This window comes from Bos grunniens, chromosome 7 (assembly GCF_055505025.1).
Source record: "Bos grunniens cultivar Pamir isolate PY7600 chromosome 7, Bosgru_T2T1.0, whole genome shotgun sequence".
Taxonomy (NCBI): Eukaryota; Metazoa; Chordata; class Mammalia; order Artiodactyla; family Bovidae; genus Bos; species Bos grunniens.
The window spans coordinates 16,940,716-16,966,705 of NC_141171.1; the positions used below are offsets into that span (position 1 = coordinate 16,940,716).

At 53.7% G+C, this 25,990-nt stretch overlaps 1 protein-coding gene across 1 annotated transcript in view; it reads right to left on the minus strand.

The window, feature by feature from the left end:
- The window catches only part of FBN3 (fibrillin 3), a 71,066-nt gene extending 46,251 nt beyond the window's left edge, over positions 1–24,815 (minus strand). The window contains 29 exon segments of the mRNA XM_086409659.1: positions 702–827; positions 1,009–1,233; positions 3,469–3,594; positions 3,863–3,913; positions 4,024–4,161; positions 4,280–4,399; positions 5,677–5,802; positions 5,894–6,019; positions 7,802–7,855; positions 8,157–8,432; positions 8,571–8,693; positions 12,551–12,676; positions 12,813–12,932; positions 13,002–13,145; positions 13,670–13,855; positions 13,965–14,117; positions 18,337–18,462; positions 18,602–18,727; positions 18,839–19,036; positions 20,797–21,231; positions 21,415–21,513; positions 22,009–22,091; positions 22,231–22,444; positions 24,114–24,198; positions 24,200–24,454; positions 24,456–24,518; positions 24,521–24,697; positions 24,700–24,750; positions 24,753–24,815. Coding sequence (XP_086265785.1) covers positions 702–827; positions 1,009–1,233; positions 3,469–3,594; positions 3,863–3,913; positions 4,024–4,161; positions 4,280–4,399; positions 5,677–5,802; positions 5,894–6,019; positions 7,802–7,855; positions 8,157–8,432; positions 8,571–8,693; positions 12,551–12,676; positions 12,813–12,932; positions 13,002–13,145; positions 13,670–13,855; positions 13,965–14,117; positions 18,337–18,462; positions 18,602–18,727; positions 18,839–19,036; positions 20,797–21,231; positions 21,415–21,513; positions 22,009–22,091; positions 22,231–22,444; positions 24,114–24,198; positions 24,200–24,454; positions 24,456–24,518; positions 24,521–24,697; positions 24,700–24,750; positions 24,753–24,800 — 4,180 coding nt within the window. The 5' untranslated portion in view covers positions 24,801–24,815.
- Positions 24,816–25,990: the final 1,175 nt, after the last annotated feature.

Sequence of the window (25,990 nt, forward strand, 5' to 3'; positions counted from 1 at the left end):
CATGTCTGCAGACACCCAGGGCCACAGGGGAGACCCAAGGCATTGAACAGAGCCAGGGAAATGGAGGTGCTGTGACTGCACCCCCAGATGAGAGGAGGGAATTTCTTTCCAGCCCGCAGGCCCCTAGAGATCAGTTTTAAATTAATCAATTTATTTACTTGCTGCATTGGGTCTTAGTTGAGGCATGCAGGGTTTTCAGCTGAGGTATGTGGGATCTAGTTCCCTGACCAGGGATTGAACCCAGGACCCCTGCATTGGAAGCACGGAGTCTTAGCAAAGGATTACCAGGGAAGTTGCCGGAGGTTACTTTGCCATGCCAAGTTGCTTCATTCATGCCTGACTCTTTGCAATCCTATGGACCGCAGCCCGCCAGACTCCTCTGTCCATGGGATTCTCCAGATGAGAATAATGGAGTAGGTAGCCATGCCCTTCTCCAGGGGATCTTCCTGACTCAGGGATCAAACCTGTGTCTCTTATGTCTCCTGCATTAGCAGGAGAGTTCTTTACCACTAATGCCACCTTTTGCTAGCCCCTCCTTTTATAGCCGGGATCCTGGAGGCCCAGAAAGGGTATTGAGCTGCCCTGGGTCACACAGCAGACAGGCAGGAGGAACAAGGCCAGTTCTTGCCTTTTAGGCGCCTCTAGTTTGTGGTCCCCCATCCCTGCAGGCACCTGCCAAGGAGGCAGAGGCAGGTACATACCTGTGCAGTTCCTTTCCTGGGCATCCAGGGCGAAGCCCCCCGCACAGGAGCAACGGAAGCTGCCCACAGTGTTGCGGCATGTGCCATGGGCGCACAGCCCAGGGAAGGCTTTGCACTCATTCACATCTGCAGCACGGGAGTACAAAACGTCACACTACTCCATGTCCCTGAGTCCCCTGCCTCCTGAGCGTTCACCCCTCTGATCACAGATATTTGGTCTCTCCCAAACCTGCTTCCCACTCCAGGCCTCTGCCCATGCTCTGCCCTCTTCCCATCCTCCATCCAGGCTCCCCAAGCCCAAACGCACCTTTATAGAAGGGACGGCCTGACAGGAAGTCCCGGCTGGCAAAGCCCAGCCCCCGGGGACACAGGCTGGTAAAAGCCGGGGACTCGGGCTCAGGGCACGCCTCGCATGCGGTGCCCCATGCGGCCCCCACAGTACAGCAGCAGACATCCATCCGGTACTTGCCCAGCAGGGCAGCCCCACACTCGTCCTCCTCCCAACGCAGGAAACAAAGCTCCAGGCGCGTGTCTGCAAGGAGGGGTGGTCACCGGTCCCACCCCTGCCACACTCTGGCTGCCAGGACAGGCAGTGTCGTCCAAAACGTCCTCCCCAGTGGGGAGACTGAATTTCTCAGCTGACACTCCATGTCCTCCAAGTGACCTTTTTTTTTTTTGGCCACACTGTGGGGCTTGTGGGATCTTAGTTCCCTGACCAGGGATCAAACCCAGGGCATTGGCAATAAAAACAGCTGAGTCTTAACCACTGGACCACAAGGAATTCCCAACAGTTAAACTGGAATAGGGTATAACCCAACAGTTACATTTTTTTAAAACAAAAATTTTTTAAAGATTTTTTTTTTATGTGGGCCATTTTTAAGATCATTATTGAATTTGTTACAATATTGCTTCTATTCCATGTTTTGGCTTTTTGGCCGAGAGGCATGTGGGGTCTTAACTCCGGGACCAGGAAAGGAACCTGTACCCCCTGGATTGGAAGGCAAAGTCTTAACCACTAGACCACCAGGGCAATCCCCCAAAGTTACATTTTAATAATAACTTGCACTGCTAGGTGTTTGCTATGTGCTGCTGCTAAGCTGCTGCTGCTGCTAAGTCGCTTCAGTCGTGTCCGACTCTGTGCGACCCCATAGACGGCAGCCCACCAGGCTCCGCCATCCCTGGGATTCTCCAGGCAAGAACACTGGAGTGGGTTGCCATTTCCTTCTCCAATGCATGAAAGTGAAAGGTGAAAGTGAAGTCATTCAGTTGTGTCCGACTCTTAGCGACCCCGTGGACTGCAGCCTACCAGGCTCCTCCATCCAAGGGATTTTCCAAGCAAGAGTACTGGAGTGGGGTGCCATTGTGCTGGGCACTGTTCTAAGCTCATCAACCCATTTAGTCTTTAAAATAACACCAAGAGGAAAATGGTTATCATCATGCTTATTTTACATGCAAGAAAACTGAGGCAGAGACGGGTTAGGTAGCTGGCCTGAGGCCACACAGTAAGAGGTAGAGATAGATTCAAACTACGCCACGTGGTTCCAGAGTGTGTGTGTTTAATTTTTAAAATCTCCTCAGAATAATCTGGCAATGGATAAGGCTTCTTTCAATACCAGACATGATGGTCTAAGACTGGGGCTGGTTAACTATGGCCCACGGTGCCAACTGCCTGCTGTTTTTGTAAATAAAGTTTTATTGACATAGTCATATTCATTTATGTCTGTCCTACACGTAGAGCTGAGTAACTGCAACAGATTCTGAGGCTCCTAAAGCTGAAAATATTTACTCTCTGGCCCTTTGCAGAAACAACTGGCTGATCCCTAGACTAGGACAATTTTTCACCTCTTGCAAAAGGAACATATGTTTAAGTGGATCCATTTGAAAATGAGACCCTGTTACAGAACCTTTAGAAAAAAATAAAGATAAACAGAAGTGCCACGACACACAGGGCTCCGTCTTAAGTTCTTGGGTACCCGATGCCTTGGTCCAGGGCTGCTCAGACAGCATTTCACCTGGCTGTGAATTCAGTAATATTTTTATTTTTTCTTTACTTGGCTACTTTCTTTCCTTGCTCACATTCTGGGATCAGCAAGAAAACCTGATGCACACCTGAAGCTCAGTTTAGAAGAAAATCAAAGCTGAAAAGAGTCATCAGGGCCCATCTGCCTTCTGTTGACCAGGCTCCATGGTGCCACCGAGGAGGCCACTAATGGGTCAATGTTACTATGGGAGGAAAAACTGATAGAATGCAGAGCCCTACCTGCTGGCTGGCAGATGCTCTTGGCCAAGAAATGTCCTGTTCAAGATGTTGATGGTGTAAAGCAAGAAGCCCTCCTTGAGGGGGAAAATATCTCAGAGCCTTTGAGCCTAAGAGCAAGCCATTCAGGGTGAGGGTTTGAGCCCTGGATGCTGAGGAAGGGCTGCAGGCATGAATTACCACTCATGACAGAGGCAGGTGCCTCGTGCTCAAATCCACCTCCTGTAAACCTTGTTTGGTAGCAAGAAAGAATATACCAAGGTGGCAGATAACATTCCAAGAGACCGTACCATTTGCAATGAGCTTCATTAGAAGGGCAGTTGATTAAGGGGATCCAACCCCTCCAAAAAAACAAATGTCTTTGGAGACACATTAGCAAGGGGGTGGGCAGAGTACAAGAGGACCCCCAAGACTCCACCTGTCCCTAGGAAGGGCCTCCAGCTGCTGGGAGTGGAGGCAGTGAAGGAAGGGCTGGAGGCCCTGCACCGGACCCTGCAGGCCCACACTCACCTATGCACAGCCGGCCGGAGGTGTCCAGGATCAGGCCCTCTGGACACTCGCAGCGGAAGGAGCCTGCAGTGTTGATGCATCGCCCATTGGGACAGACTCCAGGGAAGACCTCACACTCATTCACATCTAGGCAGCAGCAAGCAAGGAGAAGCTAGAGCTGGAGGCTCCCAGGGAGCTGGCTCCCTATGGGCTCAGGACACCACGTGGTTCTTGGGGAGGTGGGAAGAGGCAGTGCCAGCCTCCTGGGCTGGGGGATTGTGGGGAAGACCCGGATACCAAGGAGGGAGCTCTCCAATGACTTTAGAGAGGGCCTTAGGCAGCCACCATGACACTTGCCTGCTCCTGGTGGTGGTGGTGGGGGAGTGGTGGTGAAGTGCACAGGGTGGGGAGTTACCTTCGCAGCTGAGCCCCTTCACGGGGGCGAAGCCTCGGGCACAGGCGCGGTCTGTGATTGGGGAGAGGAGTCATTCTCTCCACCCGGATCCAGGGGACCTTTCCCCCGCATGGTTCTCAATGGCCAGGGAGCCCCCAGAGCCGCCCCTCCTAGGGCATTACCCATGTCACAGCGTTCGCAGGGGCTCCCCCAGGCAGTGCCGAGCGTGGCGCAGCACTCGGAGCGCAGGGTGGCTCCGTGCAGGTTCGCCTCGCAGCGGCCATCCTGGATCTTCAGCCAGCAGGTGCCTTTGGTGCTGTCTGCAGGAAGGGGCCGGCTGTGTCATTTGACAGGCCCACACCTGCACACTAACCCGCAGAGACCCAGACTTCCCCGGGGCGGGCGTCGGGGTCCCCGCTGCTCCGTGGGGCCTCTCACCTAGGCACATGGTGCCTGAAGGTCCCAGGCGGCTGCCGGGGGCGCACTCGCAGGCGTAGGAGCCGGCCAGGTTGCGGCACACGCCATTCACACACGGGTTGGACAGGCACTCGTCGATGTCTACAAAGACAACCAGCCACCGACCCCCGTCAGATCCCTGAGCTGCAGGAACTGGAGCCTCACGCGACCTGAGGCCCCTCCCCTCCGCCGCTGCCAAAGTCCAACAGCAGGGGGCGCATGCGGTCAGAAGGCGAGGGAACGGACTGGGCAGGCGCAGAGGCGCGTGTTTGCATTAAATTGTGCAGTGCACCTGCGCGTGCACGCCGACACGCAGGATCCTGGGAGCCCGCACGGGTGAAAGTGTACAGGGACAGGCACGGTGGGGAACGGTGGCCCTGCAAGGGTCACTCATGGCACAAGAGAGGCCGAGAGTGAGAGGCAGGAGGAAAACCCAGACGGGGAGACTTCGTTGTGGTGGGAGAGGAGGCAGTCTGCCGGAGGCTTGCGCTTAACTCTGTGTGTGTGTGTGTGTGTGTGTGTGTGTGTGCACGCGCTTGCTCGTGCAGGTATCTGTGAGTGCCCAGGGGTCTGTAATGGACAAGGTCATTGCAAGAAAGTGTGTGTGAGGGCGGGTGGGCACATATTCCTGTGTGTGAGTATATTTAAGTGTGTGAATGCACAACTGTGTGGGTATGTGGTATCTGCACATATTAGTGTGTGTGGCTGTGAGCCTAAGTGTGCGAAAGGGTAAAAATGTGGACACACACGTGTCTTTGAGAGTGTGCACATGAGAGTGTATGATGTGTGGGACTGTGACTATGAGTGTGAATATGGGTGTGTAAGTCTGTTTTGTGTGACTACTGGTGTGTGTAATCAAGTGATCATCAAGTGTGTGAATGTCAGAGTGTCTGTATAAGGGTGTGCCTTTGAGGGTGTAACTCTGGTTATGAGTATATGTGTAAAGAGTGAGAATTGTTCAGTCACTTAGTCATGTCTGACTCTTTGTGGCCCATGGACGGCAGCACGCAGGCTTCCCTGTCCTTCACCATCTCCTGGAGTTTGCTCAGATTTATGTCCATTGAGTCAGTGATGCCATCCAATCGTCTCATCTTGTGTTGCCCCCTCCTCTTCAGGCCCTCAATCTTTCCCAACATTAGGGTATTTTCCAATGAGTTGGCTCTTCGCATCAGTGAGAGTAAGTGTGAATGTGGGTACTGTGTGAGTGTGTACCGAAGAGTGTAACTGTGAGACTATGAATACATGTATGGCTTTGAGCGTGTCTGTGTGGGTAAATGCAGGTATACATGCATCTGGCAGCATGTGTGTACCCAGAGCATGCAGTGTGCATAAGTACTTGTGTGTGTGTGCGTGTCTGTGTGCCCCCCAGGACCCTGTACCTTCGCAGGTCTCCGTGTCTGGCCGGAAGCTGAAGCCCTGAGGGCAGGAGCAGCTATAGCTGCCTGGGCTGTTCCTGCACCGCCCATTGTCACACAGGAGGCTGTTGAGGGCGCACTCATCCACATCTGCAAGGCGGGCATGGGGCCAGAGAGTGGGGTGAGGGGTGTGCAGTGGGGGCGGCACCCCTCCGCCCGTCCACTCGCCCGGCATGCTCACCAGTGCACTCCCTGCCATCCGCGACTGCCTCGTAGCCCAGGTTGCAGATGCAGCGGTAGCTGCCCCGCAGGTTCTCACACATGCCGTTGGCACAGACGTCGGGGTCGAGGGCACATTCGTTGATGTCTGCAGCAGGAAGATGGCATCAGCAGCTGCCCTGGTTCCCTGGAGGCTCCAGAAGCCAGGTCCTCCAGGGCCAGAGCTCCAACCTAGACCCTGCCTCCTTTCCCTGGAAACCAGGGTTTCTCAACATCATGGATAACTGGAGCCGGATCATTCTTTGCTTTGTGCAGGGGGAAGGGGGAACCTGTGCAATGTAAGATGTTGAGCAACATTTCCAGCGTCTACCCATGAAATGCCAAGAGCGCCCTCCCCAATATTTGTCCAGACATTGCCAAATGGCACCTGGGAGGTGGCAAACTGTCCCCAGTGTGGAACTCATGGAACAGACGTTATTACATCAGCAACAATTTCTTTTAAAGCACAATCATAATCACTAATGTTATAAAATGCTTACTGTTTTGTGCCGAGTATATTAACTTATTTGGTCCTCACAACGTCCCTGAAATGGGACCTACGAGTATATCCACTTTACAGAAAAGGAGGTGCAGAGATGGGGAGTAACTTGGTCAGTATTCAATCAGTAAACAGTAGGGCCTGGAGAGTTCCCTGGTGGTCTAGCGGTTAGGAATCAGTACTTTCACTGCCATGGCGTGGGTTCAATTCCTGGTCAGGGAACTGAGATCCCCTAAGCCTCATGGCACAGCCAAAGAGGGGGGAGGAATAGGCAGCCCTATATATCAAAAATGAAAAAAAAAAAAAAAAAGAATGCTGGCTGGGATTTAAACCCAGGCATTTGGATCCAGAATCTGTCCCTTTAACTGAGGGAGGGGCGCTGGACATCTGCCCTGCCCCCATGACCCAGTGGTGGATGGGAAACCTGGCTGTATCCTAAATCCTTTTATTTGTTGCTCAGGCAGGAAGGCTGTAACAGGAAAGGATGGTGTCATAGGTTGGAGTCCTCATCCCCAGGATCACCTCAGCACGTGACTTTATTTGGAGATGGACATACAGTGCATTCTAATATGATTGTATCCTTATAAAAGTGGAGGTCTGGGCACAGACACACAGGGCGAACCCTGTGTCGAGAGGAAAGCAGAGGAGTTTGGGATTAACATATATATGTGCCTACATGTGTGCTCAGTCACTTCAGTAGTGTCTGACTCTGCAACCCCACGGACTATAGCCCTCCAGACTCCTCTGTCCATGAGATTCTCCAGGCAAGAATACTGGAGTGGGTTGCCATGCCCTGCTCCAGGGGATCTTCCCAACACAGGGATCAAACCCACATTTCCTATGACTCCTGCACTGATTCCTTACCACTGAGCCACCAGGGAAGAAGTCCTTAACATATATACATTACCCTATATAAAACAGAAAACAGACAAGGGCCTACTGTATAGCATGAGAATTAAATTCAATATTTTATAATAACCTATAAGGGCAAAAATCTAAAAACTGTATGTATGTATATATATACTAAAATATATATATATACTGAAAATTATACATATCATACGTATATATAGTGCCTGAATCACTTTGCTGTACACCAGAAACATTGTAAATTAAAAAAAAAAAAAAAAAAGGATGAAGGCAGAGATCAGGGAGATGCTTCGACCAAGCAAGGATTAACAGCTAAGTGCCAGACACTGAGAGAGGTGTGAGACAGACTCTTCCTCACAGCCTCTGAAGAGGCCACCCCTGCTCACACCTTGATCTGGGACACTTAGCCTCCACAGCTATGGGAGAATGCCCTCCCAGCCTGTAATACTTTGTGAAACCCGGTGACCTGACCGGGTTCCCAACCACGTCCCTGGCCCTCAGTCCCAGCCCCAACCCGCTCACCTCTGCCATCTGTGGTGATGCCAAGACCGCTGCTGCATAGGGCCTGGAACTCAGCTGTGGTGGCAGGAACAGGGAGAGGGGGGCGGTCATTGGCCATTGCTGAAGCCAAGCCACGCCCAAGACGTGGCCCCTTGGGGCTGGGCAAGGGTCTAGGACTAAGACGCCTGCTCCAGTGGGAAGAACAGTTTTCCTTCTGTCTCTTCTTGGGGGAGAGACATCCACCCCACCCCATGGGAGCCAAGCCCCCCACCACCACTGTCCCCTCCTGCCCCCCGCAGTTATAAACCACAAGCAAGGACTAAAGGAAAGCGGGGCCGTGGAAAGTTCATGGGGGTGGGGCAGCTGAGGCTCTCACCAGAGTCCTTGGGGGGACACAGCTGGCAGGGCTCCCCAAACCCATGGGCCGGGCTTGCACAGCAGCACTCAGATTTGGTGACAGCACCAGGGAAGGGGCGGGCGCAGGAGCCCTGGTCAAGGGTCCCATAGCATGTGCTGCGCACGTGGGTGTCCACGCACACTCGACCATCGGCGGCCACCGCGAGCCCCCCAAGGCAGCGGCAGTGGAAGGAGCCTTCGGTGTTGGTGCAGTGACCATTCATGCAGATGCCTGGCGTCTGGCACTCATCAATGTCTGCAGGGGTCGTGCAGGGGGCACTGCAATGGGTCCCAGCCACTGCATCCCCACCCCCCACCCGCCCTTGCTACCTCCCCTCTCCTCTTCTTCCCCATCCCCATGGGTTCCCCTATGGTCCAGCCTGCAGTTTCTCACCCACACAGTGGCGGCCACCAGGTGCCAGCAGGAAGCCGGGTTTGCAGAGACACGTGAAGCTGCCGTCCTCGTTCAGGCACACTCCATTGGCACACATGGTGGTGGTTGCACACTCGTTGTGGTCTGGGGATACCAGGAGAGGCTGGGTCCCTGCAGGGTCCTGGCACCCACCCTTTCATTGGGCCAGTCCTGCCAGGTAGACCAGCCCGGCCCTCATGTTTCCAGGAACTGCTCCCGGGGCTGTGGGAGCCTGATAGGATGAGACATGGCTGTCAGAGACTAGTTTGGCATGGGTATTAGGTTGCAGGACTGTGAACTCCCCTGGGGCCAACTGGCACCACTAGCTCATATCTGCATCTTCCCTCCTGGCACACATAGGTGCTCCATGAATAGGTGTTCAAAGTCCTTTAAATAAGTCAGGTGGTGGCTGCACAACATCTCACTAAATGCCTCCAAACTATTCATTTAAAAATGGTTAAGACGATAAACATGTTATGTAGGGACTTCCCTGGTGGCTCAGTGGTAAAGAACCCGCCTGCCGATGCAGGGAACTCAGGTTCTATCCCTGGTCCAGGAAGATCCCACGTGCCAAGGGGCAACCAAGCACATGTGCCATAACTACTGAAGCCCGAGTGCCTACAGCCTATACTCTGCAATGAGAAGCTCATGCGCCACAGCTAGAGAAAGCCTGTGAGCAGCAATGAAAAGCTAGAGCATCCAAAACAATTAAAAAGTTGTGTATATTTCGCCACGATAAAAAATGCAAAAAAATTGAAAAAATTAGGTAGTGGTTGCATGACATTACAAATGTACAAAAATGCCACCGAATTGTTCCCTTACAAAGGGTAAGATACAAACTACTCTATATGAAATAGATACACAAGGTCCTACGCTATAGCACGGGGAACATATTCAATATTTTACAATAAACTGTAATGGAAAAAAAGAGTTAAAATGGTCAATTTTACACTGTGTAATTGTCCCATAATTCTTAAAAATGAAAAAAAGAATTGCATAAATGAGATGGTGGTTGCGTGACATTGGAAATATCCTAAATGCCACCAAATTGTTCACTTAAAAATGCTGTTTCACACATCATGATATTCATTATTAATATATAACTGTATGATCTTTAATACATAAACATGGATGCTTAGTTGTGTAAATACACAAATGAGACCTGGAAGGACACAGCAAACAGTAAACTGCTTGTACTGATGGATGACTTTAGCTTTTTGCTTGTGTTTTTTGGTTTCCTATTGTGCAAGTGTTAACTTTTAAGAAATACATGTTATTTTTAAAAACCTTTAAAAATGCTATTTAAAAAACAAAGAAAGGTGGTTGCACAACATTGGGAATTATTGAGATTTTCACTTTTAAATGATTAAATTTATCTTGTGTGAATCGTACCTGCATTTAAAAAGGAAAGGGCAAAACCCATCAGCTAACAAGAAAATAGTCTAGGGACTTCCCTGGTGGTCCAGTGGTTAAGAATCCACCTTCCAATGCCAGGGACTCTGGTTAGACCCCGATCAGGGAACTTGGATCCCACTTGTGGTGGGGCAGCCAAGCTGGAGTGCCACAGCTACGGAGCCTGCGTGCTCTGGAGCCCACATCCCACAACTAGAGAGAAGCCCATGCACCAGAGCCAAGAGGCTGTCTGCGGCATCGAAAGATCCTGCATGACACAACTTAGACCTGATGCAGCCAAATAAATAAACATTTTTTTCCAAAAACCCCCTCTTGAAAAATAGTTTAATTTAAAAGGCGGCAGTCGGTGCAGTGCAGAAATGATTTGTTTACCAAAGTACAGTGTTAAATAAAAAAGGATTGAAGCAGGAAGAAGGAAGAAAGGGAGGGAGGGAGAAATGGAGATAGGGAGGGAAAAAACATAATGAATACATAAAAGGTCCACACCTAACTGTGCAGGTGAGCTTCCACAGCGGTACTATCCATAACAGCAAAAGCGGAAACAACCCGAACAGCCACCAGCTGAAGCCGGTAGAGACAAGATGTTGTCTGCTCATATAATGGAATGGCATTTGACAATAAAAAGGAATGGCATTCTGACACGTGCTACCACATGGACGGATCCTGAAAATGTGATGCATCAGTGAAAGAAGCCAGTCACAAAAGGCCACAGAGTGTGCGATTCCATTTATACAGAATGCCCAGAACAGGCAAATCCATGGGGACACAAAGTAGACTAGTCTGCTGAGGGGTGGGGGTGGGGGCAGGGAAGGAGGATAGATGATTCTGGAATGACTGCCAATGCAGAGGAGGTGATGAAGAGGTTCTAAACTTAGACTGTGGTCATGCTTGTACTAAAAGCCACTGAAATGTACACTTTAAGAGGCTACTTTTATGGTATGAGAGTTACATAGCTATACAGAAGCTAAAAGGGTCTTTAAAAATGAATGAATGCACAAGCAACTTTGCTTAGTATTTTATAACCTATAAAGAAAAAGAATCTGAAACTTTGCTATACATCTGAAACTAACACAACACTGTAAATCACCTATACTTTAAAAAATTAATGAAAAAGTTTATATGTATCAAAAGAAAATAAAAAGACCAAACTAATGATTTCATCAACTCTTACTGGTTACAGACTATGCAGAGATCTGAAGGCAACATTAAAGATCTGATGGTAAAATGTGAAACAATGAATTAATCATTAGAATTAATCAAAATTAATTTCAGTACAGGGTTTCCCTGGTGGCTCAGTGGTGAAGAATCTGCCTGCCAATGCAGGAGACACAGGTTCAATTCCTGGTCCAGGAAGATCCTACATGCCGTGGAGCAACTAAGCCCATGCACCCCAACTACTGAGCCTGTGCTCTGGAGCCTGGGAGCCACGACCACTGAGCCAATGTGCTGCAACTACAGAAGGCTGTGCACCCTAGAGCGCGTGCTCCACAGAGAGAGCACAGGAGAAGCCACTGAAATGAGAAGTGCATGCAGAGCAACTAGAGCAGCCCCTGCTCATTGCAACTAGAGAAAGCCTGTGCCCAGTGATGAAGACTCAGCACAGCCAAAAATAAATAAAAATTAATTTCAGTAGGTGATATCTAACTAATAAAAAACAATGTAAATAAAAATAATGATTTATGCGTGGAAATAAATTACTGTACTTCACATTAATGCTAAGAAAACAGCTCATTTGATAATCAACTTTCTAAATCTATCTAATAATAAAAAGTAAACACTCTGCAAAAAAATAACACAATTCTGTAAAGCAATTATCCTTCAATAAAAAAATAAATTAAAAAAAAAAAGAATGAATACAGAAAGGAAAAAAATCCTTCCCAGTGAGGGAAGATTAAGGCAGGTCTCAGACAGGGTGACAGAAGAGGACAAAGGGGATCCCTAGTGGCCCCCACAAGCTATGGGGAGTTTAGTTGGCACCCCCCATACCCCACAGGGAATCTGAGACCAAGGAGCTCTCCATGGTCCTGACCCACCTCTCTTGGAGGCAGATGAGGGGCTTGTCAGGGGCAGAAGCAGACAGCACAGTCTTACCCCAGAGGCCTCTTCCTGGGAGTCACTTGACTCCAAGGAAGGGGAGAATGAAGGCATGGGTAGAGAGTGGACAGACCACAGGAAGGCTCTCAGATGGGCTGGCTGGGCTCAGGAAGGGAAGCAGAGGCTCCATCCAAAGACAGGATGGAGTAATGGAGCAGGAGTGGCAAGATGCGAGAAGCAAGGTAGGGACTCCCTCGGTGGTCCCATGGCTAAGACTCCAAGCTCCCTCCCAATGCAGGGGTCCTGGGTTCGATCCTTGGTCAGAGAACTGATCCCACACGTCTCAACTAAGAGTTCGAATGTCACAGCCAAAGATCCTGCATGTCACAACTAAGACCTGCTGCAGCCAAATAAATTAATAAATATTTTTTTTTCTTAAAAAGAGGTAAGGAGACACTAAAAGGCAGCTACTGAGGCCCAGAAGCCCCCTCCCCACCTGCCCACCCTCAACTCACCCACACAGTTCTTGCTGTCAGTGCTGAGCTCAAAGCCTGCATTGCAGACACACTGGAAGCTGCCCTCCGTGTTGACACAGCGGCCGTGATGGCAGAGGCCACTGCTGGCGATGCATTCATCTATGTCTGGGGGGTGGGGGGTAAGGCAGGCGGGTGGTCAGCAGGCGTCCTCCCAGCACCCCCAAGACTCCAGTTCGGGCCAGAGATGCAGGCTCCACCAGCCAGGCCCCCTGGCACCCCCACTTCCAAGGGACGGCCATACCCAGGCACGCCTGCTTGGTGAGCATCGCCTGAAAACCCTCGTGACACCGACAGCGGTAGGAGCCGGGGGTGTTGATGCAGTCTCCGTGGTGGCAGGGGCTGCTGGCACATTCATCCACATCTGCGGGCAGAGGACTCTGAGCCCGAGTCTGGCAGGGCGCGCCCCCACCCCCGCCCAGCCACCGCTCACCAATGCACTCCCCCCGGACGTCCTGCGTGTAGCCCACGTTACACTCGCAGCGGTAGCTGGAAGGGGTGGGCAGGCAGCGGCCGTTGAGACACAGGTTGGTGAAGTGCCGGCAGATGTCGATGGTCTGGTTCAGTGTGGCTGTGCCTGCGGGTGGAGCCGACGGAGGGGGGCGGGTGCCTGACTGAGGGCTGGGCCCCTGGGTGTGGGCCTCACCTCTGGGTTCAGACACATACTCAGAGCCCTTATGGCCAGGCTCTCCCATTATAGCCCAGCGTCCTGCCCTAAATTCAGACGCTCCACTTGCCTGAGACCCCGGACCCCCATTCCAGCCCTAGTGTGCATGCCAAGTCATTTCAATCGTCTCTGACTCTGTGCGGCTCCCTGGACCGTAGCCCGCCAAGTTCCTCTGTCCAAGGGATTCTCCAGACGAGAATACTGGAGTGGGTTGTCATTTCCTTCTCCAGTTCCAGCCCTAGACCCTCACCCAAAGCTCAAACTTGGCCTTGAAGGCTGGGATCTCCAATCTGCCCCCACCCCCAGACCACTGTCAGTACTCCCATCCCCACTGCCCAGGCCACGACCCCCACTCCAAAGCCCAGTCCAGACCCTGAGGCCTGGATCCCCTTTTCCACTGGAGGGGTCTTGGACCCCTCCTCCCAAGTCCTCACCAATGCTGCCATCTCCAAGGCCCAGGCTGGGAACCTGACGACCACTGGAGCCGTGGGGGCTGTGCCGTGCCAGCCCTGGGCCAGGACCCACACCACCACTGGATCCGAAGCCAGGGAGGCTGGGGAAGGGGCCTGGATAGGAAGGCAGGAGCGGGAGCCCCAGGGCACACAGTCGCTGGAACTCATCTGCAAGGGAGTGGGGTTGGAAGTTAAGCCTCGGTTGTACCCCTGGGTCCCCACCCTGCAGGCTGAGCTCTGGGGTAGAGGAAGGTGGGAGGCACCCCCAGCCACTCACCAGAGCCTCGTGGAGGACACAGCTCAGGGGCTGGGCCAGCCGCCCAGCACCTGCCCTTGTCACAGCAGCACTGCCTGTGGGTGTAGTGGCCTGAGAGGTCTCCAGTACAGCGGCCTGCAATCAGCACCGAGAAGCAAGTGCCAGCACGGTGGTCTGCAGCAGGGGGCGGGGTGGGAGGGGTAGGGAGGACCGTTCATGTGTGCTCAGTCGCTGCTCAGTCGTGTCTGACTCTTTTGCGACCCCATGGACTGTAGCCTACCAGGCTCCTCTATTCTTGGGATTCTCCAGGCTACAATACTGGAGTGCTAGCCATTCCCTCCTCCAGGGGATCTTCCCAGACAGGGATCGAACCTGCATCTCCTGCATTGGCAGGCAGGCAGATTCTTTACTGCTGAGTCACCTGGGAAACCCTGAGGACCAGTTACCAGGCTGCACATCCCAGCTCCACCAGCACCATCTGCAGGACAGACCTCCTTGCCTCTCTGCACCTCAGTTTCACCATCCACGGACCAGAGATGCTCAGGGCACTCATATCAGAAAAATGTTGCAGAGTGCACTCTATCTGGCACATGGGCGATCCTCACTGACAGGATTAAACCAAGTTTAAACCAAGAGGTAATAAACCAAGATTTCCAAATTACCCCAGAGAAGGAGGGCTCATGCCAAGCAATAGTGTCCCATACTGAACACTGGCATTGTTAGTAAGCTCCCTGGGATATTCAACCACACTGAGGAAGACCCCAGGTTCAGGGGGGTTGCCTCAATGGGAAATCAAGCTGGATGCTCAAACAGAGATGCTGGAATCTGTAGCTGGGTGGTCTCGCTTGCCAGCCCTGGGCATTCTGCAGAAACCCAAGAGGCTTTTAATTTGAAGAGGGACCAGGGGACCAAAAGCTAATGATGAACCTAGACAGCATTGGATCATAGAAAAGGCAAGAGAGTTCCAGAAAAACATCTACTTCTGCTTCATTGACTACACCAAAGCCTTTGTGTGGATCACAACAAACTGTGGAAAATTCTTCAAGAGATGGGAATACCAGACCACCTGATCTGCCTCCAAAGAAACCTGTATGCAAGTCAAATAGCAACAGTTAGAACCGGACATGGAACAACAGACTGGTTCCAAACTGAGAAAGGAGTATGTCAAGGCTGTATATTGTCACTGTTTATTTAAATTATATGCAGAGTACATAATGCGAAATGCAGGGCTGGATGAAGCACAAGCTGGAATCAAGATTGCCAGGAGAAATATCAATAACCTCAGATATGCAGATGACACCACCCTTATGGCAAAAAGTGAAGAGGAACTAAAGAGCCTCTTGACGAAAGTGAAAGAGGACAGTAAAAAGCTGGCTTAAAACTCAACATTCAGAAAACTAAGATCATGGCATCTGGTCCCATCACTTCCTGGCAAATAGATGGGGAAACAATGGAAACAGTGAGAGATTTTATTTTCTTGGGCTCCAAAATCACTGCAGATGGTGATTGCAGCCATGAAATTAAAAGATGCTTGCTCCTTGGAAGAAAAGCTATGACCAACCTAGACAGTATATTAAAAAGCAGAGACATTACTTTGCCCACAAAGGTCCATCTAGTCAAGGCTATGGTTTTTCCAGTAGTCATATATAGATGTGAGAGCTGGACCACAAAGAAGGCTGAATGCCAAAGAATTGATGGTTTTGAACTGTGGTGTTGGAGAAGACTCTTGAGGGTCCCTTGGACTGCAAGAAGATCAAACCACTCAATCCTAAAGGAAATCAGCCCTGAATATTCATTGAAAGGACTGATGCTGGAGCTGAAGCTCCAACACTTTGGCTACCTGATGAGAAGAACTGACTCAACTGGAAAAGACCTTGATGCTGGGAAAGATTGAGAGCAGGAGCAGAAGGGGGCAACAGAGGATGAGATGATTGACTCATCAACCATCTCAATGGACATGAGTTTGAGCAAACTCTGGGAGAGAGTGAAGGACAGGGAAGCCTGGCATGCTGCAGCCCACCAGGTCTCAAAGAACCAGACACAACTGAGCAACTGAACAACAGGGGAGCAGACTGGCAGACTCATAGCTGCAGCCCCTGGGGAAACTGAGGCAGAAGCTCTCCAGCTACAAAAACCACGGACACACTTCCACTGTGATGTCTTGACGGCTTTATTCGGTGATCAGATTTCTTGGGTTCTGACTCTAAAAGAGCATATTTTTAGGTTTGAAAATCCACAAATGTTAGCCAGTGGCCCACAGTGGAAAAACCCCTCCAACCGGCATGGAGGGCCCTTGTAGCCACCCCTGAGCTGCCCAAGGCTGAGAAAACGGCTAGCATTTCTACCTCCCCAGACACACCCCCATGCACCTGGCAGCGGGGGCGGGAGGGTCCCCCAGGTGCATGAATAGGAGTCAGGGTTCTGCAATTCCAGCATCATCCCTGGCACTCTACCACGGCTGTGCCTGCCCAGGCAAGAAGAGGTCATCAGACTTGTTCAAGGTCACACAGCTGCTGGAGAGTGAGGAGGGATAGGAAGCCAGGTTCCTGAACCCCAGGGTATTTGACCAAGCAGCTGCCTTTCTAGTAGGGAGGACAAGACAAAATCCAAGTATTAAGCACCTACTGTGATCAGGCTCTGCGAAGTGGTCACAAACCCAACTTCTCTGCTCCCCTGTGTTTCTGAATGTGTACTTAGTACCCCTACTTCCACCCCTGGGTGAATCACTCCATAAATATATAACCCTCTCCATATGCTTTTGAGCTGTGCTGCTGGAGAAGACTCTTGAGAGTCCCTTGGACTGCAAGAAGATCAAACCACTCAATCCTAAAGGAAATCAGCCCTGAATATTCATTGGAAGGACTGATGCTGAAGCTCCAATCCTTTGGCCACCTGAGGTGAAGAACTGACTCATTGGAAAAGACCCTGATGCTGGGAAAGATTGAGGGCAGGAGGAGAAGGGGGTGACAGGGGATGAGATGGTTGGATGGCATCCTTAACTCAAGGGACACGAATCTAAGCAAACTCCAGGAGATAGCGAAGGTCAGGGAAGCCTGGTGTGCTGCAGTCCGTGGGGCCACAGAGAGTCAGACATGACTGAGTTAGTGAACAGTAAAATGGGTAAGTACTGCCAGTACTTCACACATAAGGCAGCTGAGGCTAAGCAGAGAGGTTAAGGAACTTGCCCTGGGTCACTTGGAACACAGGACTGAATTGCAAGCTCATTTTCAGAGAACACTTGACCTTGATTCAAATCTAGGCTCCTCTATTTAGTAGCTGGGGAAGGCCCCCACAGTCCAGGGGACGTGCCCAGAGCTAGTCACCATGCCAACCAAGATGGTCCCAAGAGGTGGAGGAATAAATAGGTCTGGCACTGGCCACGGCACACTGGCAGAACACCAAACACAACATTCTCGGTCCTGCCTAGTAGAGATCCAGCCTGAGGGGCCCAGGTGGTGCTGGAGACCTGCCAAGCCCACCTTGTCTCACCAAACCTAGGCTCTGCCCATACCGCATCACAAGTGTTTCTGGCTAGCCCTGTCAGCCGCCTCTAAAGTCTAACCAGCAGCTCATCAAGACAACAGGATGGAGAGAGAGAGCCCAAGGATCCCCCTGCCCCAGCCAGGTGGGGTGTGGGGGATTACAGGAGGGTGGGTATCCAGGGAGAGGCACAGACCAGAGGCCTCCACTTTGGTGGCAGCAGGGTGAGGGGTCTGGGGAGCTGTGTGTGGGTAACTATCTCTTCTACATGTGGATTTGGCTCAAGCAAACCTCCCCTCTCAGGGCCTCAGTTATCTCAAAGACAGGGTGTAGGGGAAGATGGGTACTTTTTTAAAAGTCTTCAGGAGAGGAAAGAGGGATACAGAGACTGGGGCCAGTGAGTCCAGTGGGCAGAAGGACATACAGATGGAGGATGGAGAACAGAGAACCAGAGGGGCATAGAGATGGGGGCTAGAGGGGCAGAGGGGCATAGAGATGGGGGCTAGAGGGGCAGAGGGCCAGAGGGGCATAGAAACAGAGGCCAGGAAGGCAAGAATGACAACCACCCAGTAAGCCAGAAGGACATAGAGTCCTAGGGGTAGAGGGGCATGGGGGAGGGGGAATGCACTGAAGCCAGGAGACCAAGATAAGAGACCAGAGAGCTAAAGGCCTTAGAGATGGGGGCTAGAGGGGCTTGCAGACTGGGGTCAAGAGAGCATAAAGACCAAAGTGTAAGGAGCCAGAATTTCTGAGGGGATGGAAACCAGGGTCCAAAAACACAGAAGGACATAGAAATTGAAGGGCTGGAGAAGCCCTAGGGCCAGAAGGTTGCAGAGATAGATGAGCAAGGGGTCTGTCTCCTACCTGGCATCTGCCCATTCAGCCCCCTACCCTACCCCGAGCCCTGGCTCACCTAGGCAGCGAGTGCCGTCCAGGCTGCTGGCATAACCATGGGGACAGGTGCACACGTAGCTCCCAACTGTGTTGGTGCAGTCACCCCCGGAGCAGAGGCCTGGCACACTGAGACATTCATCCACATCTATACAGATCAATGCTGGGTCAGAGCCAGGCAGGGTCCCCCACCAGCCCTATCCCACCTCCTCCTCCTCCCTTCAGGGGGAGACTGAGCCACTCAGAGCAGAGCAGAGAGGAGGTCCCAACCTCTCCTCATCACCCACCTTCACACTTGGCACTGTTCTCACTGAGCTGGTGTCCAGTGGGACAGCGGCACTCAAAGGAACCCACAGTGTTGACACAGCTGCCCCCCTGGCACAGGCCTGGCACAGCCTGGCACTCATCCACATCTGCAAGGGGATGAGAGGCCCGTCAGAGGAGGAAACCAAAGCTGCCAAGGGCTCCCACTCAGCCCTGGTTCCCAGGACCTCTGTCCTCACATATTGGCCCCCTCTACTTACCTTGGCAGGCCCCCGTGTTAATATTGGGGATGAAGCCCCGGCGGCAGGGATGTGGCTGAGCTGGGCAGAGCTCACATGGGAAGCCCCAGGCCCGGCCCACAGTGGCACAGCAGAGCGCCTTGGTGCAGATGAGGCCTGTCAGCTGGTGCTGGCACCCCTCAGGGCCCACTCGACCAAAGCAGGGCCCCGTCCGGTAGTCTGCAGGGCAGATGGATGTGGCAGCTGGCCTCAACCTGCCCCACCACCTCCATTACCTTCTGCACTTCCATCCCATCAGGCCCAGCACAGGCCTCCACCTCTCTGGCCTGGACTACTGCTGTGGCCACCTTCCCAGCCTCCCTATACCAACACACCAGGTTGTTTTTTTTTTTTCCTGACCCCAAGCCTCTACTCATACTGTTCCCTTCCCTTACCTGATGAACTCCTATTCATCTTTCAAAACCCTTTCTCTCCAAAGCAATGTGCAACCAACCTCCAACAGAAGCCAGGACCTCCAAGCCTACAGAGCTCAGAGCATGTCTGGAGAACCCCCCCGCCTCCCCCAGGCCCACCCTCCCTGCAGGCTTGGGCAGGGACCCACGGACGCTTTGCTAGAGAGCTGGTCCCATCCCTGAGCAACCTCCGGCTCTGCCGAATCTCCCAGACTCCGGGAGGGACCCAGCATCCACCAAATGCTCTGAACCTACAATTCTTCATCGCTGAATCCCCGCCCAGCCGAAGGTGGTCTCATCAGTCCCCCCACCACCGGGCATGGGCCCAGATGTGACTTCCTGGCTCCATGCTCCAGATGGCTCCAATCAAGGGGCTGGCATTGGACCAAGGGAAGCCCCTCCCAGAAGGAGAAGCCAAAGCCAGCCCCCAGGCCCGTATGGAGAGGAGCTCTGACACAGGCCTGACTTCCCTAAGCAAAACAGAGTTTCCAGACTCTCACCTCAGCCTCCCAGGACCCTGGAATCCCCACTCATTCTTGCCTAGCACCCAGCCCTGCCTCTGTCTAGGGCCCCCACCTCCCAGCCCCCACACCAGGCCCCTCCTCTCTCACCCTCCCCACTAATCTTCACTTTCCCTCAGCCACCCTGACTGCTCCCCCTCTGTCAGCCCAAATTCCAGCTCTGTTTTCTTGCCAAATCCAGTTTCCCAAAGCCCACCCTGGAACCCAGGCAACCCATAGCCCCTCCAGCTTCTGATTTGTGGCTATACCCTCCCCAAACTGGCTCCAGTCACAGATGGGCCTCAGCAGCAGCCCCCGTGCTGGGATCAGTCCCAGGGCTCTTCCCGTCTTTGCCTTTCTGGGCTCCTTGGCCAAGCAAGGCACTCTGGTGGTTCACTGGCCTGGGCATCCCCATCGCCACACACTCCTTTTCACCTTCTCCTTCCCAGATGCTGGTGGCTGGGCTCCATTTCTTTGGTGGACCCTTAAATCACGCCCCCCTTTTCTTCCCCAAGAACCTCAAACATCCATGGGGCTTCAGATCCCATAGATGTGGCAGCCCCAGACCTGGGTATCCAGCTGCCCCCTTGGTGACCCACAGGTTCCTCAGCCAACACAACCTGAGTGTCTTGCCTTTCCCTGCACCCACCTGCCCCTCAGTTTTCAGAGCACACCTGAGGTTCATCACTGTCTCCTTCCCTTGCCGCCCTGCATCCAACTTCTCATTGCAACCACTGTCTTTGCCTGGGTGACAGTCTCGCAACAGGTGACTCCTCCCACCTCAGCCTGTGGGGTCACTTTGACAGTAGGGGTGCAGCATAAGGGGCCTTGTCCATCTCATGAACTCCAACTTACCCCTTCCTACAGGAAGCCCTCCCTGATTTCCTTCCTGGGAGTAGACAGTTTCTCTGTCCTTCTGAGCAGCAAGGACAGTAGAGAGGAGGTCTACTGGACCCTCCAGGGGTCCAACCACATCTCAGGAAGTGCCCCTTCCCTGCTGACCCCTTCCCCATGCTCAGCTTGGTACCTCTCTCACACTGAGGCCCCATGAAGCCGTACACACAGGCACAGTGGTTTGGCCCAATGCAGCGGCCCCCGTTGTGGCAGCCGTGGTCACAGACAGCTGTGGAGGAAGGGAAGGGGGTGGCCTGAGGTTCCCCAACAGTAGAGGGAGCTGAGGCCCGAGTGAGCATTTCTTCACACAGGAATCCCCGCAACCCAGCCCAGACCGAGGGATAAGATTGTAACAATGAGTGTGTCCCCTCCAATCCTGGTCCCAGAAGAGGGACCGGTGGGCAGTAGGCAGACGATAGCAGAGACCTGGCCTCCGGGGTCCCAAGCCCAGGTGTGCATGGGGGGTACTTACGTTGCCCACACACGGTGCCTGTGTAGCCCCTCTGGCACAGACAAGACTCCCCTCGACAGCTGCCCCCATTCATACAGCTCACACTGCACCCTGACCCTGTGAGCAGGGAGCAGGGCACACACAGGAAAGCCCTGAGATACCTGCTCAAGGCTCTGGGATTAGAAGTGTCCAGCCTGGCTCTGGTCCTTCAGCAAAACCAGCCTGGAAACTTCCAGAGGCTTCCAGAAGCCATTCACCTCCTCTTCCCGCCCCTGGGGTGGGGGATCACTTCCTGCTCACCTCGGCTCACCCCGCAGCTGGGGGCCAGCTTCCCATCAGCGCAGGCACAGAGGTTGGGTCGGGAACAGAAGCCCTGGCCACAGGCGTGCCTACAGATGGCTGGAGGGCAGCAGGCGGCGGTCAAGGCCAGGATTCAAATCTTCTACCATCCCCACCCCCTGTGGGCCCGGAGGACCGAAGCTCTGCTGGAGCCGCGGGGAGACAGAGGTGTTCTTTGGGCCCGAATCACTGAGCAGTAAGGACAGAAGTTGGAGGGTACTGGTATGCTGGCTGTTGTGCTGGGGTAGGGGGGCGGTGAGAGGGAAGGTCTCTTGCGAACAGAGTCAGATTCCAGACCCACTAGAATGGGGTGTGGGTGGAGAAACAAAAAGAGACAGAGAAAAAGACAGACAGAGATAGACACAGAGACAGGGACTTAGAGAAAGACCAAGACAGAAAGACAGACAGACTGACAAGCAGACAGACACAGGGAAGCTGTAAGGCAAAGAAACATGATTGGGTGGCTTGGGAGCCTGAGGACACAGGCAAGGCCAATTCCATGGCTTAACTCCATACACCCCCGCCCCCAGCCCCCCAGAAGGCAGCGGCACTCACGCACAACACACTGGTTCCCACCGGGCAGCGTCCTCCAGCCAGGACAGCAGTAGGCGTGAAAGCGGGAGCCGCACACGTTAGGCCTTCAGGAGAGCAGGAGAGGCAGGTGAGCCCCTACCTGGCTGGACGTCCCCTGGGCCTCGTTCTCCCACCCAGCAGGATGGCCCAGCCCAGGCCCAGCCCAGATCCCAGGGGCCTCTCAGCATCCCGGGTACCACACACCCTTGCAAGAAGCCAGGGCTGCCACGCCTGCGCACACTTCCGAGACTGGCAGGCTGCACAGCCCCATCCCAACGGCCCTGGACACCCCCCACGCACAACAGGGCTGTCCAGGCCAGCAGGAGCCGAGCCAGAGGGCCCCAGGCCACGGTGAGGGGGCTGGCTCCTCTCCTTGTCAAGCACGGACCCTCCAGAATCATGATACGTCCCTCGGAGGCTGCGGAGAGGAGGCGGAGTCAACCCCAAGAAGCCCTTGGGCACCCAGGAGAACCAGGAGCGGTGGGAAGGCTGCCCGGATGGAGAAACTGGGTGCTAATGGGGGCCCAAGGAGGCATCCAACCCCAACCCGCAAGCAGGTGAACCGTCAGGGGAGGCTTCCCGGAGGAGGTGTGATGTCTCAGTGATGGCGTCAACTGAGAGGAGGGTGTCAAGGCAGAGACAGCACCCTGGGAGCAAAGGCAAGAAGACCTTGGACCTTTGAGTGGAGAGGAGGGGAGGGTGGCGGCTGCGGTGTTTCAGGAGGGCATACCTGTGTACTGGAGCTCCCACTTGTAGGTCAGGGCAGTGGAGAGCCCTTGTAGGACTCTAAGTGGGAGAAACAAGGACAGAAGTGGACGTATGCCAGCGTGCAGGAGGGCATATAAGGGCCCCAGAGGAAGTACGCAGTTGAGGAGGCTGGGCCAGGCATCTAAGGAGGATTGCAGGAGCTCTGGGGCACAGACTGGAACTTCCCACTGGCAAGAACACCCCTCTGTCCAGCAGGGAAGGGACAGCTATTGCGCCCACTTCAAAGAGGAGCAAACTGAGGTCAACACACATTTAGTAAGGGGCTGAGTGGGAGCTGAAGTCCAGGCAGAGGAGATGAGGGGAAAGAAAATCAAGGGGACCCTACGCTCCAGGAGGTGCCTGGTTCTCTCTGGAACCTGGAAGGACGGGAGGGAGGGGATGGGGACACAGTCACTCCTGGCAGGGAGAGGACTGGACAAAGGCTAGGAGGATGGGAGCTGGGCCCTTGGGGAAGAGAAGGTAGACCAAGTGGCCATCACGGGGCCCCTTTCAAGTCCAGCTTTCTGCACTAGGGAGGAAAGGAATTGGGTCTGGAGGCAGAATGGATGGGGAGTGTGCTGTGTGCCCTTGGGCTGGTGGCTGCCCCTCTCTGGGCCATGAGAGTTTGACCAGGTGGTCTTCAGGTCCTCGGAAAAGGAAAAGACCTTTGTCACCTCTGGCGGGGAGGCGAGAAAGTTGGCCCCACTAGTCAAGGGTACTCTCTTCTGGCTTCCAAGCCGTCCAGGCTGTTTTGCGCTCGGAGGACGCCTTCTCTACGCAGCCTCGGGGCCCGGGGGACCTCCGTCTCCGGCGTGGCCTGACCCAGCTCCCTCCTTCACCCCTCAACTTTGCTTCTGAGAACCGCGCCCAGGAGCTTATGGAATGAATGGGACAGCGCGCTCTCCACGAGGCGGCAGAGGGGTGGGGGTAACCGGAGGGGCGGAAAGCGAGGAATCCCAGGATCCGCGAACGAGGTGTAGGGGCTAGTGGGGAGGGCGCGCGCGCCCCCCGAGCCCGCGGGCCGCGTTCTCCACCGGGCAGGGCCCGGGACAGAGGCCCGGGAGCCGCCACCAGGCTCGGTCCCGCCCTCACCTGCGGGTGTGGGTCTGGCCGCGCTCGCACCCTGGACCGAGCCCCTCCGGTGCCTCCGGGTCCCCGCGCCCCAACGCCGGCGCCGAGAGGAGCGCGGGGAGGGGAGGGGGCTGGGGCCGGGGCCGCCGGCTGCAAACAAAGGAATCCCCTCCCCCTCCGTCGCCCCGGCCCCCTCCTCCTGCCTCGGCCTCCCCCCACCCGCTGCTCTCCGGTTCCTCCGCCTGCCCCTGGCCCCGCGCGTCCCTTACCTGCCAGCCGGCGCGCGTGGAGGCAGGCGAGACAAGCGGACGCGCGGGGCTCGGCGTCGGAGGGCCCGCTCGGCGCGGCGCCGGGGGGCCCGGGGCGGGATCGCGAAACCGAGAGGCCGACCCCGCTGAGTTCCCAGCCCAGAGCTGCCACTCTGGGTGGGGGGGCGGGGGGGGGTGGTCGGAGGGCGGGAGGAGCTGGGGGAGGGCGCGTTTGCACCTCAGAAGCTCCCGGGGCGGGGGGCCGGAGGCTCAGATCCCGGGCCTCGGGGAGGGGCTGGAGCTGGAGGAGGGCTTGGGGCTCTGGGTGAAACTCCGAGGGGCTGAAGAAATGGGATGGGGCGGGAGTACAGACCCGAGGCGCTGCCTGAGACGGGGCGCGGGGAGGCTGTGGGGACCGCGTTTTGGGGTAGAAATTGAGCTGGTGGTGGCCCTAAGATGGGGCTGTGATTTGGTGTGGCCTGGAAGAGATCCAGCCTGAAAGGTCCCAGGACTCACCTGGAGGCTCTTTCCTATGTTCTCCCCGAGCCGCCGCCTTCTCCCTCGAACCCGGAGAATTCCAAGGGTGACTGGGGAATCTTACCTGGCTACCTGGAGCCTGGATTCTTAACTAGACTAAGCTCCGGAAGCCCCTAACAATGTAGGCAAAAAGCTGACCAGAGATGCGTTTTCTGGGAAGGAGGTCCGCATTTTTTTTTTTTTTTAATCTGATTCTCAAAACGAAGAGTTTAAAGAGTCCAAAGGTCTAGCCCTTCTGAGCCTCAGCTTCTCCAGCTGTCACAGAAGTTGAATTTCAGAATTTTTGCTCTCTAGCTGGAACTCAGATCCCAAACAAAAATTTCTAGCTTTCCCCACTGCTTTCCCACCTCTGAGAACAGACACCACCTGCCATCCTTGATATGGAGATTAGTCAGAAGCTGTTGGACCTGAGGCTGTTAGTCCCCTCAGCAAACTCCTATGCATCGGGCAAAGTCCAGTTCAAAAATCCCCTGCCCATGCCAAAATAATTAGTTTACCCTGTTGAATTCCCTAAACTGATTACGCTGATGGTGCCTCCATCATAGCACTTCTGGAATGTAAAAAATAAATAGCAAATAACCATTTGAGGTAATATTTAGCAGGTGCTTATGGGCTAGGCATGTTGTTAAGAGTTTCATACACATTATCTTATTTATTTGGCTACATCAGGTCTTAGTTGGGGCACTCAGGATCTTTGTTGCCTCGTGTAGAATCTTCTTTTGCAATGCATAGACTCTAGTTGCTGGCCATGAGGGCTTAGTTTTTCCAAAGCATGTGGGATCTTAGTTCCCTGACCAGGGATGGAACCCAAGTCCCCTGCATTCAAAGGCAAATTCTTAATCACTGGACCACCAGAGAAGTCCCACATATAATCTCATTTCATCACCAAAAAACTCTAGGAGAGAGAGAACTCTTATAATCTCCCAATACAGGTCCCAAGAGACAGACCTGACTCTATGATAGTCTTGGACCAGAGAGAAGGACTCTAGGAGGGCAAGAAAGAAAGAAGCATTCTGCCTGGGAATGGGAGTCTTGAAGGCTCAATTGTTGCTGTTGTTGATGAGTCGCTAAGTCATGTCTGACTCTTTGCGACCCCATGTACTGCAGCACTCCAATCTTCCCTGTCCTTCACCATCTCCCAGAGTTTGCTCAAAATCATGTCCATTGAGTTGGTGATGCCATCCAACCATCTCATCTTCTGTCTCCCCCTTCTGCTCTTGCCTTCAATCTTTCCCAGTATCGGGGCCTTTTCAAATGAGTCAGTTATTCACATCAGATGGCCAAAATATTGGAGTTTCAGCTTCAGCATCAGTCCTTCCAACGAATATTCAGGGCTGATTTTCTTTAGGATGGACTAGTTG